This window comes from Falco punctatus, assembly GCF_963210335.1.
Source record: "Falco punctatus genome assembly, chromosome: 8".
NCBI lineage: Eukaryota > Metazoa > Chordata > Aves > Falconiformes > Falconidae > Falco > Falco punctatus.
The window spans coordinates 31,575,521-31,595,346 of NC_137588.1; the positions used below are offsets into that span (position 1 = coordinate 31,575,521).

General features: G+C 39.3%; 1 protein-coding gene across 2 annotated transcripts in view; it reads right to left on the reverse strand.

Annotated features, from left to right (window-relative positions):
• The window catches only part of MYLK (myosin light chain kinase), a 216,812-nt gene that overhangs the window by 83,938 nt on the left and 113,048 nt on the right, over positions 1–19,826 (reverse strand). The window contains exons 1-3 of one of the 2 annotated variants that reach the window (XM_080399727.1): positions 13,857–14,207; positions 995–1,132; positions 117–314 (exon numbers count right to left, since the gene is read on the reverse strand). In XM_080399727.1, coding sequence (XP_080255853.1) covers positions 117–314; positions 995–1,132; positions 13,857–13,953 — 433 coding nt within the window. In that variant the 5' untranslated portion in view covers positions 13,954–14,207. Of the gene's footprint in view, positions 1–116; positions 315–994; positions 1,133–13,856; positions 14,208–19,826 lie in introns of those variants that run through there. The other variant, XM_080399726.1, reaches the window with a different exon arrangement.

Sequence of the window (19,826 nt, forward strand, 5' to 3'; positions counted from 1 at the left end):
ACTAGCATCCTTCACAACAGCCCTTATAAACACTCATGTACTTTAAATAGATACTCCTCCAGCACATCGGAATTATTTTCTTTTAGCATTTCCTAAGGGAAAGAAGAACTTTATACCTTGTACTGTCAATGTAGCCTGGGTTTGAGTTTCTCCCAATTCATTCCAAGCTTCACACGTGTATTTGCCGGTGTCTTCAGGAAATACTTCCTGGATGTACAGACTGTACTCATTGCCTTCTTTCTCAAAGTGGAAATCTTCTGTCTCCTGGATTTCTTTCCCATTGTGCAGCCAGATAATTTCAGGAGGTGGGTTAGCTGAAAAATAGGAAACCACAAAAATCAGACACACACATAAAACCCCACCATATATTGATTAAGAATATTAACAAGGTTGGTTTTTTTCTGCCACCTGATTCTGCAATTTCATCTTCAAAACATTCAGGAATTTCATTAATTCAATTGATGCTGTGTAATGTGGAGTAGTTCTAAGTTTGTCTTATTACCATTAAAATACTAATTAATAAGGGATGCATATATACAAGAGAGGGAGAATGAGTTCTAGATCCCACATCGGTGGTTATCAAAGGTTTCTATTAGCAAAGTTCATACCAGGACTGCTCTTTTCTAGAGCACTAATCTTACCCCAGCTGACAGGAATTCAATCTTGTTTGGTTCATGACAGAAGCTATTACAAGTCCACTGTGACTTAGTTTTAGTTCAACAGCAGGACCCAATAATAACCTTATAATCATCATTATTATTATTCCAATAAAGAAATACTTGTAAGGGTTTGAACACATTAACTCTGGACAATGTTCATCCACCCTGAAGATCAGATTAGACAAACCTAGCTTTTACTTTTGAAAGATCGACTCCTTGAAATATTATTTCCAAATGCAAAAACACCTGCTAAAAGAAAAGGCCAGTGGATAAAAAAAGCACCTATTTTGCAGTAATACAATTTTTTTAAATAATACAGTTCTATAGCTACACACCTGATACCTCCACAGTCATTATCACTTGACTTCCATCCATTACTTTGAGGTCAGTCAGGCCTTTAAGGAAAATGGGTGCAAAAGTCTTGTTTAACTTGCCAGCCTGTGCACTTTCTGTCTTCTTGCTGCTCTTCTTTTCTGTGAAGTCAAGAAGAGAAAAAAAAGGGGTCTCTTACTGGAATTTTCATGACATCTTAACTGACCTTGGGATCAAACTGATTTTGAGTCAGTGGTCTAGTTTCAGCTTTCAGAAGGCAAAAATCACTGAAACCACCCAATACAACTGTTTTGCCTTGCCAGTACTCCAAGCAGAAAGTGAAGGAATGGGAATGGAATCATCCTTCCTTCACATACACCCTTAAATCGTTGTTAACAGATATCACAGAGTATCATACAGAAATGTACACTAATTTTCCCCCAGTATACATGTTCAGGTGCAAAAAATGTCCCCAACAATTTACAATCAATATTAGATGCCTTTAATCACTGCTAAATTCACACAAAAATCTTAAGATGCACTACAAGTTGCTATTCTCATGAGTTAAAAATATAAACCCACAGGAATATAGGATCCACCACTCTGTATGAAACTGCAAACCATTTAGATTTGTACGCGGCCAATATCACATGGGTTTACCTTCACCATACTCCTCCCCTGGATTACACTTAGCCAGCTGATTGATGATAGGAAAGATTGAAATCTGAGATTATCAACATATTTCACAAAACAAACTAGGGTTGTTTTGATTTTGGGTTTTTTTTGAGGCTGTACAATGACATGATAAGTTCTGGAGTGAAATTAATCACTCTTAAAAATAAAATCTTGTCTGTGATAGATATGTAATTTCCAGTATCCACAGTGGTCTCCTCTGTCTTGGATTCACCGGCTATGAAGCAAGATCATTTAACTATGACCTATATGGTACACTAGACCAGGAAAGATATTTCTGCTCTAAGAACCTGAGCAAAGACACTTCTGAAACTAAAGTAGTGATCATGACCAAATATAACATGTCATAAATATTTATTGGTCACTTGGATACACTTTTTGTTTTGTTTAGCTGGAGTTCAGACCTCTTATGTCTTGCCTTTAAATTGCCAACCCTACTTTCGGTGCGCACATGAAAATAGCTTCATTTTGCTTATTCCTTCCTTAAAAATTTTCAAAGGTGTATCAAGATGATCCAAAACAATATTACAGCAACACAAAGTGCCAGGCTGGAAAAACCCATGATTCATAAAAGGATGGTGATTAGAAAAACTGAAACCACCTCACTGACCACGTCCACTGAACCTCTGGGAGGCAACAAGTTAAGCTTGTCCCAGGGTTATTTGAGCTCAATGTAAATTTGGAAGCCGCCTGGAGAGGATGTTTTTTCTCTACTCTAGCAAAGCTTTTTCTAGCCAAAATCTTGTCTCCCTGGCTTATGTCGTAGGTCTTTTCCTGGCACTGAGCAGTGAGACATTGATGCATGTGAAAATGGAAATATGGGACCTGATAGACCCACTCAGCCTGGTGTTACGGACTTACTACTCTGAGACGCCTGATTCACCATCAGGCCGCACTGATCAGCCTTAGTGCTTCCTACAGCACCTGCCTGTGACTTGTGTTGTACAGAAAATAGCCAATGAAAAATAGCCAAGAAAATGAAGTTGGGTCAAACCCATCTACAGTAATAAACTGCTGTAGTTCACCATATTCCTCTGGTTTGTACTGTTTACTCAGGGAAACAGCTTCAAACAACTGCTGTACTAAGCAATATCGGCACATGCTCCTTCACTACTCTAATGCCTTGCTGAAAACCACTTTGTGCTTCACACTTGAACAGACTTGGGAGGGAAAGCAGAAATCCATATAATGAGAAAGAGGAGGAAGAGAAGAAGAAGAGGAAAGGAGGAAAAGGAAAAAATAAGAAAGTAGTAAGACAGTAAAAAGGCACAGGAAAAAAAAAGGGACACAAGAGATGATGTCTCTGTTATCCCTTGTTTTGAAATAATTCATAACATCGCAAATTGAGAAGGCAGATATGCTACAAAAGGAGAGCAGGGAAAGGAAAATAAAAGTTGTGATTCTGGACCAGAGAAACAGACTTGAGGTATGATCAAAGAAGTTCAAGCCTTCAGAGAAGGACAGATAACAAAGAAAAGAGTGGAACCAGTTCATATAAGAGAGTTAAAAGTGACAAGGAAACAAATTTGCTAGTAGTGGCTCTAACAACAATTCTCCCAGAACAGACCAAGCTGCTTCCAGCAGAGCCCTGGTACAAACAGCATTAAGTACTAGCAGCACTCCACATCCCTCGCAAATGGCTCTTTGCTTTATTAGACTGGCATGCCTGTTCCATGTAGTCTAAATAAATGGATTTCTGTAATCAGGGAAGACAATACAGTATAACAGCCTCAGCTTATTAAAAAGAAATGGGTAAGCAACTATAGAAGGAATAGAGCACCATAATTTCCCAAAAGGAATTTTTCAGCAATGCTAACTTCTCCAAAATACGTGCTGCAGAAATGAAAGTTTCATGTACTAGAATAAAACCACCTTCTTGCAGAGAGCTTCATAAACATTAAAAGGAAGGAAGGAAATAATTAATGGTAATTGCATATATGAATCACAAACCCAACAAGATTACAAAAAAGTTAGGTATTAGTTTCTGAAGTTATCTCAGGCAGAGGCATCTGGCACTGGTGAACAGACCTACTGATATGAGTGATAGTAGAAGGTTTATTGGGATTGCAGGCCTTTACTCCTAGAAGAATGTCCCGCAGGATTAAAGGACGGAGAACAATTGCCATTGCTACGGATCAGTGCTCCCTATTTGTAAGTGGAGCTGTCAAATTGAAATGAAGGGGTCCAGAACCTGCCTCGCACAAGTCACAAGAATAGCATTTACACTAAATTTAGGCACTCCATATGTTTATGCTGATCTCTTATAAAGACCAGTTCTGTGCTTAAACATAAAATTATGATGATAAGTATCAAAACCCAGAAGTCTACAGTATATGAGTAGTCAAAAAATTAAATGGTACTGCTTCAACAGTGCAAGAAAAGTTACTGGAGAGAGGACAAAATTATTTCATTAGGAGAAACAATGTCATCACACAGAGGAACATTAAGATGGGTTATTAAGTCTGAAATATTGAAAACTTGAGCATTACTCCAGAGACAGAAACAAAGCCAGCTTTATATATCAACAATATATATATCATAACTTTCTGAAGACATTTCTATCCTTGTAAACCTGTCACATACTAACGGACACACACTTTGATTTAGTCCTTGAAATATCACCTGATTTCACAATACCTATTACAAAGCAGGAGTAAAAATGCCTCCCTTGCTATTACTGATGATCTTTGGACCACAGGGGCAGCGAAGGCCTTTCTTTACTACAGATGTGAAATCTGTTGTATATAAGAGCTGAAAAATTAGAAGCTATCACAGCTAAGGCAACCAGTATTCCTTTCCAAATGTGCAGCATCCAGGCTATAGTAAATCTATGGCTAAATAAACTGACTCCATGGCAACCTGAACAGGCTTTCTTCAAAACACAAGCCTTCTCCCCTACTTTTATTTTTTTTTTTTTTAACAGGGATCTCTAATCTTATGCTACTGTTGTTCAGTAGTATATGTTGATCAGTAGCATATGTTTATTGTACCAACAGCTTAAGCAGAACATCACAAAAACTGTCAAATGTTCCTTGACTTGGAGGCAACAATTAAAAAGGCTTAAGTTCTAATCCATAAATGCTATTTGTTCATTAAGAAGTCATAGGGATTAATTTCATGGAACATTTCTTCCTTTAATTAAAATTTGATATTGTGAATTTCTAGACTTAGAAAAAAATTAAACTGACCTACTGACAGCTTCAGCTTCTTGCAGATGTTTTACGCAAGACAACACAGCCAGTCTAAAACTACATCATTTACTTTTATTCAGTCTTACTCTAAAGTCATTGCATTTTCTCTGAAGGGACTGATACAGTCATGCAGAGGCCAAATTGCAAAGCCTGAATGTTAACTATTTTCAAATTTTTCTGAAGACTGTAAATGCTTTTAGTTGTTTATTTATTACATAGCACTGTGCATAACTCAGTGCTCTTCTGATGAAGGTTTTAATGTTTCAGAATTTTACCATGAGATAGCAGCACTGTACATTTTCACAGCTTATTTTAATATACCTAAGGGCTTCTTCAATTTTAGCCTTTACTGCTCTTGTCTGGAAAAACAGCAGTTGATTTGGTTGTGGAGTGTACTTGGGAAAAGAAGGGATGCTGCTCGTTCAGGATCAAGCAAATAACTACTGTTCCTATTTAGGGTGAAAATATATTGTGTGATTTTACTTCCTTTTGGAAATGCTTGGCTAATTATTTTTCCAGGAAAGTAGTACAAGGGAAATCATACACAAAACCCCAGGCACTGCTAGCAAAAGGTAGCTTCAGAAAGCATAACAACCGTAGAAGTTCACATGCCCTGGCCAAAGCTAAGTGCTAGCTAGTCTCATACATATGGAACAAAATCCGTGACTTGCACCAGCAAAGCAGAGGGCAAGGAGATAAGAAAAAAGGACAAAAATAAGCAAGCTGCATGCAATGGAAGGCCAGTATTAGGGCTAGGTTCCCCTAATTCCCACAAAGCCCCTTTCACCACATGAACTCTGCTGGGGTTCAAAATTCACATGCTGTTCAGGGACAGCCAGCTTCAGAGTCCAGAGCAGGGGAAGGAAGAGAAAGAAGAAAGCATTGGTACAGCAAGTCACTATGCTTCCCACTGAACAAGCTCTTTCGTAACACCGCAGGGCATTTTTGCTGCCAAAACTACATACAATAAAAATATGGCACATCTGGAACCAGAAAGGAAATCTGGAACCTAAGGAAAATCTAGTTTGACATTAGCATAAGGGCATGATTTTGTTATATATCTACACATCCTCAAGCTTTAATCAACTGGATGTGAAAAATAGGAGATCTGATCTCTTCCTGTTATGTTAATACGCTTTAATCGCCTATAGCCATTTAACATCTCCCTCACCACTCTTACTTCTTACTACATTCAGGTAGGTGTAGGTTCACCTCTAAGAATGAGAAGAAGGAATATAAGAGTTAAAAAATAGGAGTACTGCCATAGTTACTAAAAGAATTCTACTCCAGGAAGTTAATTTTCTCCCGACCTTTCCTTCCCCTAATCAACTTCTGCTGCTGCAGTGAGTTCTTCCCAGGTGTATCATGTCAAAGCAATTCAGGAGGAGTATCAGGAAGCACTGCATAGGAGTGGGCTTGATAAAACACAGGTACATTTCAGTAACTTGTTTTCAGACCATGCAAATAGTTTATTTTATAGTAGCTTATAAAAGCTGCCACAATTTTTAAAGTTGGTTTCATGCACATCAAATCACGCAAGATAATACAGAAGACAGTATGATTTTCTCAAAGGCTGCTTATAGAGCACTGAATTCTTAAAGCACTCGCAAGATTATGAGATCAAGAAATTTAACAATTTTTGCACAGAGCTGTGGTCTGACATAATACATAAACCCTGCTGGGGTATTCTCTGGTGAGCAGTGATGTCTTCCTCATTTCAACAGGTTTTTGATAAGGTGTTAACGCAGGGTGATAGATTTAAAAGTCCACCACAATGATCCCACTTGTATAGTTCCTATGGGTTTTGCCTTTCCTCAGGCTTTAGTGTTCATGAATGTTGGGAAACAGCAAGATTCAGTGCACAGCTCAGTGGGAAACACAGCCTGGGAGACCAGAAATAGTAACCAAAGCATTTAAAGGGTACCTTATATACCCACATATGTTTTCTACAAAGCAAAAGTAATAAAGGCTTTTCCCACAGCATTGCCTTACCCCTAAGGTTCATTTTTTTTATTAGACATTCCAATAAGCATCCAAATCTACGTTTAAAAAAAACCACTGAGTGCATTAAATTCACAGAGATTATAAGAATTTAAACTTTTCCAGTTTCTTACAAAAATACAGATTCTCAGCCTGTTTGGGAATGGGAAAAGAGATTTATTGCCTCTGATACAAAACTATTTCTATTAATCTCTTATTCTGTTTACCTGGGTTTGCATAACCAATAATAAGTTAATCTATCTTCAGTGACTAGTAACTTGTATTAGTAGAAATTTAAGATGATAAAGAATGATTTCCTATTATTTGACTTTTATCAATCCAGGATTTAAAGAGTTCTTACATAAATTTAACCTCCAGATATCTGCAGACTGGAAGTTATTGCAAGAGGAGTCTTACTGTTAGCTGTGGGCCTAAGCCAAAATACACTTGAATTTTTTAAAACCTAGACCTGGATCAGAATTTGGTGCTTGAACACAACTGTAAACATCTTTATATCAATAAGAAATGGTGAGTTATTGTGTTGAAGGTGTGTATGTGAAAGCAGACAATTCATGCTGCACAGAACAGTTAACCTACTACAAATCTGTAGTAGGTTACAGTACACGTGCCAGTTTAACTGCAAGTATGCAACCAACTACTTACTTTCTAAGGCAAAAGATACAGATAAATCTATACACTTGGAGAGAAGCTAAATACAAATCAATAACTACACTGTGGCATTTCCATTCCCAGATTTGCTGTTGAAACTGGAGTGAAGAAAATGCAGATTAGGATGCAAACTTTAAGAAGGTTTCCAAAGACCGGACCTGGGTTTTACCTAGCCTGTAGTGAAAACATTTAACATTTTATGGACATCATCTATTCTAGTGAATTTTCTTGTTCCTTTGCCTACACAGATGTACTGAAGACTTCTTTTTAACGTGAGCTGCAGAATGCTGACATCTCCTGTTGAAGTATCATGCTCAACAGTGCACAGAATCACACAATAACTGAGTTTGTAAAGGACCTCTGGAGATCGTCTCATCCAGCCCCCATCTCAAACAGAGTCAGCTGCAGCCCTGCACATATACACCTGCAGCGCAGTTAACAGCTGCACAAGATCAGGGTTACAACTGGTTACAGTTCAAGGACATGAGAGTAGAGAGCTTGCTGCCTTATGTTCAGAACGCTACAAACAACTTGCACTGTTTACTCTTATAAGAGTTTTAATTATACTTGAGGAATCTGTTTGCCAGAATCATGTGGGTAACTGCCAAATAATGCCTAGTCTGGGCCGTGCGAAAGGACTGCCTCAGCAACGTTTACCATTTATGGTGTTTAAGTATCATTTTGGCTCAGAGGCTAATAAGTCAACTGAGCTGAGGAGAATGCTTAACTCAAAAAGCTCTCTGTGTGAGCAAGCTCAGAGAGAGAAGCAGCAGATTTCACTGAAATCTCTCAAAGCAAGACTCAGGTTCACACACACGTCTTGAAAAGTTTCACCTCTCCAAATATTTTCAGTGTTAATAAATGTGGCTGTTACCAGATCTCACATTAACAATACTATCAACTCAAAAATAACAGATTTTATAGGACAGAAAATTGGTATTAGGACACTCATCTCATCTGTCTATCTTCCTGTAAAGTATTTTTCTGTCTCAAGCCTGAAGTGATATGGTCAAAATATTTTCTGCAAGTTTTCCAAGGATTCCAAACTTGATTTATACTGGCATTAAAAAATAAGAGACCTCTATGTTCTTGAGACATAAAGAGACATTCATGTTTTACTAAAGATCTCAGGTTAGTATGCCAGTTTGCAAATTTAGTTCATGAGAACAAGACGTTTAATAACCTAGCAGTGTTCTTTACACACCTACCTCTCATCATTTATTCTTGCAGTTACAATCTGGTTTTGTAAATGGAAGGCAAGATTTAAATATCCTTGGGAGATGCTTTCGCTGAAGAGTCGGGCCAAGTTATAGTCTGGATGCTCTGCCTTGCGTTACACAAAAACTGTTAACCCAAGATTGACAATGCCCTAAGCCTACACTAGTCAAGGTGGCTAGGGATATACAAAGGAGGCTGAGTTCCACTTTATCCAGTCTGGCAATCTATTTATTTTACTAGTCTTCCAGCCCTAACCTACAGCTCCAGGTACACTCCCTCTTCCCAGAGTCTTTCCCTCTGTATGGGCTATCACCAGGTCATCAACATTTTAACCTCTGTTTTGTCTACTCAGTTTGTTCTGCAACCCACGGCATTTGAAAGAGATGCCACCCCAGAAATCCCACTGTCAAAAGACTGATTACATCCATAATAATTATGATTTTGGAGAAACAGTCAAAATAGAAGAGAATGGACTATTTCAATTGGAAGGGACCTACAACAATCACCTAGTCCAGCTGCCTGACCAGAAGTTAACACACGTTGTTAAGGGCATTGCCCAAACACCTCTTAAACACCGACAGGCTTGGGGCATCGACCACCCCTCTGGGAAGCCTGTTCCTGTGTTTGATCACTCTTTCAGTATAGAAATGCTTCCTAATGTCCGGTCTAAACCTCACCTATGCAGCTTTAAACCATTCCCATGCTTCTTGTCAATGGATCCCAGGAAGAAGAGCTCACCATCTCCCTCTTCACCTCCCCTCCTCAGGAAAAATCTCAATTTGGAGTGCAAGGGACAGAGATACAAAGGAGCCAGATGGGTTCAGGGCAGATAACTTTGCAGCCAGCAGACCAAATTCCTCAGTGACAGTCTCACTGGAAGTGTTCGCAGCAAAGTGATGTTTGCTTTTGCCTTCAGAAATGTCTGCTTTATTAATAACTAACTCTTTTTACATCAAGTAATTGCTCTTTCGTCACTGCCACAGACAGCAACTCCATGGAAGGCCTGAGTGTTTATACCTATCGAATGCATTTATAAGGCATCTCGGCTGGTCCACTGCTAACAAATTCCCCAGAAGACACCTATCTAAGATGGAGAACTGGAGAAAAGGTGCTTCACATACGCTAGATCCAGCCAGGTTAGCTCTGCAGTGAAAATGTGCATACTGCTGAGGCAGAAGTTCACCCTCACATGTGCAGTCTCAATTTTTTGTATGGCTTCCCAGAAGAATTTAACTTAATTGTACTTTCATGATGTACAGAGATACCACTTCCATTAGAAAGAAAAAAAAAACGGGCTGTGCATGAGATGAAATGCAGCGTAAGGACAATAGGAACAGGCAATCACATAATTGACAAGTACCCCCGAGGATGTCACTGATATGAAGAGTTACAGCCCCTTCAGCCCTTCCCTCCTCTGGCAAATCCACAGTGGCAATAGAATAAGTTACCTGTACTAATATCAAAATAGTTCTGTTCACTCTCTTGAGTAAGTAATCAAAAGGTTACCATACTAAGAATGCTTTTAAGGAATCTCTCAAATAAGACCAGTAAGACCCAGCTTGAGACCAAGGAAGCACTGAAGTTAGACTAATATAAGGGCGGGGGGAAGGAAAAAATACATCAACATTGTATTTCTGGGTCAAAGTTGGTATCAGGAGCTCATTCTAGAGCAAGGCTTGTTTGGCATTTAAGTCCAGAAAAGGTAAGGTTGTTCTAGTATGGCATTGTTTGATGAATTTATATTAAAAATACCTTGTACTAAGACATTACACTGGGGAAAACAAAACAAAACCAAACCCAAACAACCAACAACAACAACAATAAAAAAGGGAAAGTCTGTGTATGTGGACTGGCAGTCAAAGCTTGACTAACATGAAGCTGCATGTAAACACCTCCAGTAGTATACAGCTGTACAAAGTTCCTGCCTTCTGTTCCTTTCCCCTGCTGCAAATGAATGACCTGCTCGTTAGGACTCACACTATACCTGTCATAAGACACTTGGACATCTCTGTATTGTTCCAGCATGTGGGAGAGAAACCTTATTCTTCTAAAAGTGAGGTATCTTTTCTTGACAAAATTAGATATGAAGAAGTGCTGCAGCAGATATTAGAGCGGTATATCTGCCTAGTTAGATATATTTTCTATTCCAAATATTCATACCACAAATTCTGTTACGTGGACATTTTTGCCTTTTAGGGCAAGAGAGCTGCATAGACTTGCAGAACTAGTAAGTACAAGGGAGGACCTGCTAAATTTCAGCATGGGGGCCTTGTGTGTGTTTTTTCAGCTTTGTTTTCATTTTGGTTGGTCATACTAACCCAGGGACTCCATGCTGCAACGCAGTTACATGCTTGAGCAACATGCTGTTAAATTTGTAAGACTAAACTGAGGAAACAAACCTTTAAGAACTTGCCATCCTTACTTGGCTATGTACACACCAGCTTATGTATTTGAAATTTTAGATTTTTTAGTCACCTAACTCAAAGACAGATGCTTCCCTTAGGCCAGCCCATTTCTTCATTACTTAGACCTTCCTTTTCTACAATCCTCCTTCTCCTCCTGCATATTCTATTCATAAAGCAAATCTTTATTCATCACCTTTAAAGCTCTTCTTTTTCTGATGGTGCTGAATATCCCTAACTTATACACTCACAACTCTTCTCCATCATCCTCCCATTTCCCTATACTTTTGATAATGGTAGTCACAAAAAAAATTTATACAGAGAAGAAACACGCACATCACCCTGCTCTCAAATCAATCCCTTCAGCTCAATGAGTCCTTTGATTAAAAGCCATTTTTAAATTTTATTTTTTTTTTTTTGTGAGACCCTGACATCCTCTGCTTTTCTGTAATACTGGCCATGTACCTGTGCTTATGCAAAAACCTTTCTTTAAGTGAAACTTCCATAAGATATTTGCACTGGAGCATATATATGTTTGTGTACATTTTTTACATCATCTGGTAATGCAAGGCACTCAACAGGCTTCTAAATAGCCAACATGTCTGTTCCCAAATTTGAGAGAGATTAATAGAAAAGGACAAAACTCATACCAACAAAAGTGTTAATTAACTTTTTTTTAAAAAAAATTGAAAAAAGTAAACAAAAAAGTAAACACAGATATATCCTTAGAGTCTGTCTTGCTGCCTCTATAATTTCAATTTTAACATTGGGAAACCAACTTGCTTAAAGACCTACTTCACCTTTTGATTTGTAGTTTAAAGGCAAACATCAGTCCTACAGGTACTCTTCCATTTGCGACTCTCACCCTGCCTAAATTTGAAGCACTAGATATGAAAAGCTCAAATGGTAGAACAGGTCACTTCTAGCACTTAGCCATTTTACTAGTGTTGTGGTTTTAATTGTTACATAACCATTCTACAAACTAAATTTCTTTTTGGTGGCTACTCCATCTAATGTACCGTGACTGATGGTACAGAAGTCACTAAAATATGCATTTGTTCTTTGTCATTTTTTCAGCAATGTTTGCACAACAGGATGGTGTTTTAATAAATTCAAGTTAATCTAGTAGTCATGGAAAGGAAGCTTGGCAAAGCTAGGCTGGAATTCAATTCATAGATGTAACGTAAGCTGGGTGAATTCATAACCACATGAGAAAAGCAGGAAAAAGGCCAGAAAATGAATGCAGACAGAAATGATGCTTATTGACAGAAACCAAGTCAATTTTCCTCCAGAAAAACACATGCTACATCAAACGCTCAGATGCTTTGGGACTGATTTTCAGTGATTAATTCTGACAAAGGCTCCTTCCCATCCTACAACTTGCCTAACTCAAATCTACCTGCACAATGGTAATTTCTGGAGAGTTTTATAAATGTAGCTAATCCTACAAGAATGTCTGATGGCTGACTGTGTGAGTTCCCAACAGCTAATCCACATCAGCTTAGAAACATTCTTTGGGGTAACATTATGCCCATGTTTTCAGAATTACTTAGGCATCTGTTCAGTTAACAGGTTTTGTATGTATTTTCATGACTTCCACTTTTCATCTGGAACTTAAAGCATTATAGAAGTTGGCAATCCAAGCTGGGACAGTCTGCCCCTTGGCCAATGCAAGGCCATTCCCAAGACTGTTACAACAACCATCTGTTTTCTGTCATTGTGGTACATAATAGCTTCATGTTCACAGCATTTGATCACTTCACAGTTGAGAAGAGAATCAGATGTAGGGGTGGGATTTTTTTTCATCTTTTTTTTTTTTTTAAATTAAACATTTTTTGTCAGCATCTCATCTTTGGTTTTTGTTTATAAGAAATATTAATGCAATTCCTGTCATTTAACTTCTGCTTACTCTGCAAGCAGTTATCCCTCATTTGCATCCAAATATGGTTCCCCTTTTACTGGAAATGAATTATAACAAGAAGCTGTCTTTCGGGAACATTGTTTATATTGATGGCACAAATCCTGTATAATTGAAAACTTCTACACATTTTGCTTTTGCCCTTCATTTTTGGTCTTTGGCTGGAATTGTGTTTCACATTTGGTTCTGAGGTGCTGAGAGAAGGCAATTTTTTTTAAAAAAAAGCAGCTTAGTCTTCCAAGGATTACAGCTGTTAGTGGCCCGTACAGAGTGCTGGACTGAGAACTTTGGGACACTCTTGAAAACACTGGAAGAGTTTCTTTGATGCTCATGACAGCTTACCTCTGACCTTTCAATACAGTAACAAACCCCCCTTCCTTTCTCTTAGAGCTCTGAAACCAATTCTTACATAACCAAGTGGTTCCCCCAGGCTACTGGTCTGGAATGCCTTTTGGACATTTAACAAGACTAAACTTGCATAATTTGGAAAGTCTTCTATAGCCCTTTATATTTATATTACGCTTGAAATACAGCAAAATGCTTTCAAATAAATAGTGACTTTGAAAAGCTGTCACAAATATTTCATCACTGTAGGCAAGTAAGACATCATACTTTGTTTACTTTAGGCAGAAAGTTATATCTCAGAGAAACAAAGCTGTAGCCTCTCAATTAGGTCTTCAAAGAGAGGCTGCTTATTGCAATGATAAACTTCTTTAAAACATTAGTGTCTAAGAGAGGTCATTCTGACATAGAAAGAAAAACAACCCGTGACCTAAAGATAGCATCTCTCATGACTGGAAGAAAAGATTCCTACCTGAAAGGCTTTCTTCCACCTGGTTATATTTTATGGTCTCACTCACACCAGATGGAAGAGTGACAGGAACAAAACAAACTGGTTTTCCAGAAAGCATCTCCCCTCACTGCTCTTACAAACTGGTTACAGCAGGAACTCTGACAGGCTTTCAGGTGACTCTAATCTGCTTGTCCAACAATCAATGAATGACTACAGTAATCGGATTGTAAGGGCTACAGACTTCCCAACATAGACACTTATGCTGGGGAGGCTGCACTGAAAAAAAAAAAAAAAGAAAGTGTGAACAGAATGTGGTAGGGGGGAAGGGGGATCAGATATGAAGTCAGGAAATTGCACTGTGGGCAAGGAGGGAGAAATGAGCTCAAGAGCCAATGAGCAGGAGCAGCATTATTTGCTGAGTAGTGTTTGCTCACCAAGGGAGGCAGTATTAAGCCTCTATTCAAAAAAGCAGTGTGCAGAAGTGGTGTGGGGTGGCTGCAGAGCATCAGAGCCCACAAAAGTACCCTGGCTGAAAGCCTATGCTGCTGCTGCCACTATCTACACACTTCATGCCCTCCCTGATGTCAGTCAGTGACATTGCTGCCTAGTGGGAGGAGGCTGGAGAACTCTCAAGGAGCCTGAAATGGGTCAGATATTTTGTTTGTCATCTACTACAGAACTGTAAGAGAGAAAGACATTCTCTTGGGAGTCCGCCCTCATGTAACAAGCACTCCAGCTTGATACCATACCTAGAGAAAGCTGAAAAAATCATTTAACTGCCTTTCTCACATGCAGAGTCTGTTTGCAAAAGAACAAAACCTTCCTACACACAGTATTAATTTGGTTTGGCACAATAGATTGAGTCCACCATATGGTCCATCCTTACTCCTGTTCTCCTTCCAGCCTGTAATCTTGTGTAGTACACCCGGGTATTAGCATGAATGTCAGGTGGTTAAATATCCCTTTGACACATCTTTTCTACAGGTGGATCTGACCTATAACACCTTCTCAGCAATTAGCTGACAGAGACAACCGTGTATCAAAAGGCCAATCTTAGGTATGAGGCAGACATGAAGAACTGTTACTAGGCCTAGGAGCCGGCCTTACCTTCCAGCTATACTAGTTATTACCACTAGTTGTCTTGCCTACGTACTCTGATTGTCACAGCTACTGCAAGACACTAACACTGGCGCACTGTATAGGTACATCCAGAGTCAATTAATTTCTCACCTCAGTTTCCTATTCATAAAAATCTCATTAAAATGTTCAGCCACACTGATAAAAACCTGATTAATATTAATATTCCACTTCAGTATCTACAATGACCATCAGTATATAATCACTGCATATTTCAGGTGACCTGAGTGTACCCTGCATAGCCCTGTTAAAGGAGCTGTTTGTTGTTTGTGTTCTTGTAAATGGGATGTCCGGTGTATTTAAAAAATGGCTTGTATACTTATTTTCGTATCACAAAACAGTATGAAAACTGTAATATTAAATGGGAACACCTACCCAAGAATGCCTAGCTTGCATATATAATTACAGAAACAACTCAATCATGCACATATTACTTAAAAACTTTTTTAAAAAATTCTACATTGGCCCCAAAGCCTTCCTGATTTTCCTACGTATAGAAAATGATGCATAAGTTCAAAAGAAAAAGATTCTAGTATTTGCAGAGCAGCAAACATTTCATTTCAGGAAAGTTTATCATTGAATGTTTGGGTAACCTGGATCGTCTTTTTCATCTCTCAGGTTTTCTTGTATTAGACTAATTAATCTAGCATTTTATCCAATGCACCCCACTCACTGGAAAATTCGGTTAGAAAAAGTTCTCATGGTGAAAACATTTGTTAGGCTCATTCTTTAAAGAAGTGCTGCTCGTTGTCTGTAGTTCATCTCTACCTGTATTTCAGCTGTAAAAAAACACTGTCACAGGGAAGACAGCTGTCAGGATTCAATTTAGTCTACTTAGCCTTTTACAAGGCCAAAATTAGCTTCACCTTGATTAACTTACTTTCTCCACAGACTACCTAATGGATCTATTCCAATTTACTCAGCCTTCAGATCACTTAAATGATCTGGAGATGTTATTTTCTTGTCTTAAATATGCAGAAGACTGAGAAGTTTGAATTTTTAAAGACCATTGCATTTCTTATGCCCCATCCATATGAAGCGTGGGACTTTTCCAACACAGTGCCAAAAGCCTCCTACAAACAGCTTCAGAAAAACCTTCAGTGTTTTTACACACAAAACCAAGGGAGGACTGAGGTTGCTCAGTGCTAGGCAGAATTCATCCTGCTTAATAATAACGAAGCAAAAGACAACCATAAATGAACCTGAGACTGATGACTTAGAAGGAATGCTATGCCACAAAAAAACTTAGCTAGTTATCCAAGGCCCAGCACAAAGCATGCTGAAAGCATCCTCCCCTCACCTTGTGTTTAACAGGACTTGGAGCTGTAGTCCTTTATAGGGCAAAGGGACTTTAAAATGTTGTTTCCTACAATAACTGTACAAAAGGAATTTTTCTTTGACAAAAACAAAGCAACAGATCTTGTAAAGGGCAAAGAATGCACAAAAGATCATCAGAAAACATAATATGTGGCCAGATAACACCTGTAACCTACTAGCAGGTTTAAGTATTATCTTGTATTAGAATTCAGACATGAGGATTATGTAGTAGTTGGGTTTTTTTTCCTTTCAAAGTTTGTCACTGATTATCCGTGCTGCCAGTATGGGACTTTTCTGAGTTATCTGTGAGATTGATTTAATTTAGATGGTGGAACTTTTTGCTTTTGAAAATAAAACTGAGTTTTACTGTTAAGACAGACAATTCTTTGGCCAAGGCCAATTGTATGAGGTTCAACAAGGTGCAGTGCTGGGTCCTGCACATGGGTCAGAACCACCCCAAGCAGCTCTACGGGCTGGGGACAGAGCGGCTGGAAAGCTGCTTGGCAGGAAAGGACCTGAGGGTGCTGGTCGACAGCCGGCTGAACGTGAGCCAGCAGTGTGCCCAGGTGGCCAAAGCATCCTGGCTTGTATCTGAAACAGTGTGGCCAGCAGGGCCAGGGCAGTGACTGTCCCCCTGTACTGGGCACTGCTGAGGCCCCACCTCGAATCCTGGGTTCAGTTTTGGGCCCCTCGCTACAGCAGGGACATGGAGGTGCTGGAACGTGTCCAGAGATGGGCAACGGAGCTGGTGAAGGGTCTGCAGCACAAGTCTGATGAGGAGCAGCTGAGGGAACAGGGATTGTTTAGCCTGGACAAAAGGAGTGTGAGGGAGGACCTTATTGCTCTCTACAACTACCTGAAAGAAGGTTGTAGCAAGGTGGGGGACAGTCTCTTTTCCCAAATAAAAGGCAATAGGACAAGAGGAAATGGACCTAAGTTGTGCCAGGGGAGGTTTAGATTGGAGATTAAGAAAAAATTTCTTCCCTGAAAGGGCAGTCAAGCATTGGAAGGCTGCCCAGGGATGTAGTGGAATCACAACTCCTGGAAGTGTTAAAAAAAAGCACAGATGTGGTGCTTAGGGACACAGTTTAGTGGTGGACTTGGCAACCCTGGGTTAACTGTTGGACTTGATGATCTTAAGGGTCTTTTTCAACCTAAATAATTCTGATTCACTCCAGGTAAAGTTTCCCCAATGACCACAGTAGATATGCCCCTCCATGAGACCCTTGCTGCATTAGAACTGCAAAGTCAAAAATGGCAATATGAAGTGAAATTTAGACCCAGATAGACTTAAGAGATGTGTCCAAGGAGCACAGAAGCAAGTTAAAGAAAAGAGGAATTCTGACATTGGCCTGATACTGATGCTATGCCAAGAACATCAATTCCTTCTTAGATTAAATACAAATTACTTTTCACATACAAAAGGAAAATATTTCTCTAGCAGTGAATGAACAAACTGAGAACTGCATGAAACCTGAAATCATGAAGATAAAAAGGAACTGGAGAGAGATGGGTTACAATTCAGAAACAGTTTTATCAATGTTTGGTCAGGAGAGGATTTTTGAAGTTTTTTCTCTTTCTGCACGTACAGTGATTTCCTGCTGTAATCTGTCTGTAAAAGCTGAGCATTTAGAGAAGCCTCAGCAGCAGCGTTCAGAGTCTCAGAGAACTCTAATGCCAGTAAGCATTTGCTAGAGGATCTGATGGAAAAAATATATGAACAGATAAGAGATTTGGAAATCGCGATTTTAAATTTGGTACTATTTTCAGTAGGCAAATCCACATTGATCTAAGTCTTGAGGAAAGTTACTATAATCCTTATGGCAACAAGAACATAATGAGTTTTAGGGAGGAAGGGAAGGGGACAGCTAAAGCTGAAAAAGTATCGAACACATGGCTTTACAGCCTGTCACGCGTGTCCTTAGTTCTGCTCTTTTTCTTGCACCCACACTCCATGACTCCCAGAAAATAGAATGGGATGCAAAAGGGAGGAACAAATTCCCCCTAATAGTGGCAATGTAGCATTCTAGCCCCAGACTAGCTAAAGTACAGGAGTAATCCAACTCGTGCAACAGCCTGAAATAGCTCAGCAGAGCACACAAGCCTAGGGGAAGGCTAGCTCACTATTGTTCCCACGTTAACATTGTATGTCAACCCTAAAATAATTCAGAAATGGTTAGTTAGTAAGAGAGGGGCTGTCTTTTTGGCTTCTCTGTCCCACTGAAGAATCAGCAAGTCCCATGTCAAAGACAGCTCCCTTGAGGTGGAGCACTCTTGATTGCCCCTTAGCTAATGCAGATAAAATGTTTCAGAGAAATTATAAATGACAGCTTTGAGGACAGATTAATTTCAGGCTCATTTTAAATCAGTGTTTTCCTACTTTATGCCTTTTTTTTGGGAGGGGGAGGGAGGGAAGGAATGACTGCATTTCCAATTTGGTAATCAAGAAATTAACTCATAGGTTTACCAGAATTACTTTGTTTTCATTTTAAGCTTGTCTAGAGTTTTAAGCAGATTCATGCAGACAGAATAGGGGCATGCATATCACTGAAGTGCTGTAGACAAACACCACAGAACATTGGCAAACAAACACAAATCATGCGATCTCAGGGATCAGGGTACATTTCCCACCAAGCTGTGTGTATGAATTTGGAGCAGGTATTATTTGGTCATAGACAAATGGACTAGTCCCCTCGGCAACTGTCACTCAACAGTCCGTTGGACAGGCAGTGCCAAACTATCATAACTTCGGGAAAAAATAATTTGCAGATGAAAAATACCAAATACAGGCTTGATAGAGGGAGGGGGGGTCTGAGGGAGAGGGACTTTCATCTCCATAAAATGGAACACCTGTATAAACTGATTCCAGGTGAAATTTTAAGAATAATGACAATAATACTGATTGATATGACCTCACTGTTCAATTTACCCATGGAATTCTATCATCTCTTGTCTTCACTGTCATCTCTGGTCTTTTAAACTGTGTTTGTTCGGATCCTGATGCAGAATTATGGCTTTCATGGACAAATCAGCTGTCTCAAATCAGCACTGAGGGTATCAAATTAGTGATATTTGCAAAGAGGGTGCTCTCAGATTTCAGAGACAACAGATCACCTCAATTGCTTACTGCAACATTCTTCTGGTACTTTCACTGTCAACATTCTGCTTATTTAGAGATATACTGATCCTAATTAGCTGATACATATACCTCTTCAGAATTATCTCTAATAAATCCTGGTAGCAAAACAAGAATATTGGCATTCTCTATCATAATTGCAGTCCCTGGCACTGGTCTCTGTGCTCTGCCTTTCAAGAGAAAGGGGCAGCATCTGCCTGCTCACCACAATGCACTCTGCCTGGTGGGTGATACTGGTGGTACTGACCTTATTTTTCTTTCAGCAGCGACAGTCCTTTCCTACACTGGTACACCTCTTCCAAAACTTAGCCTCTCTGCTCTGTACCACAGTAAGCCCTTCTTGCTAAGGTCACAGCATTACTACTTTTTCCTGAAACATGCATATTACCTTACATTTCATA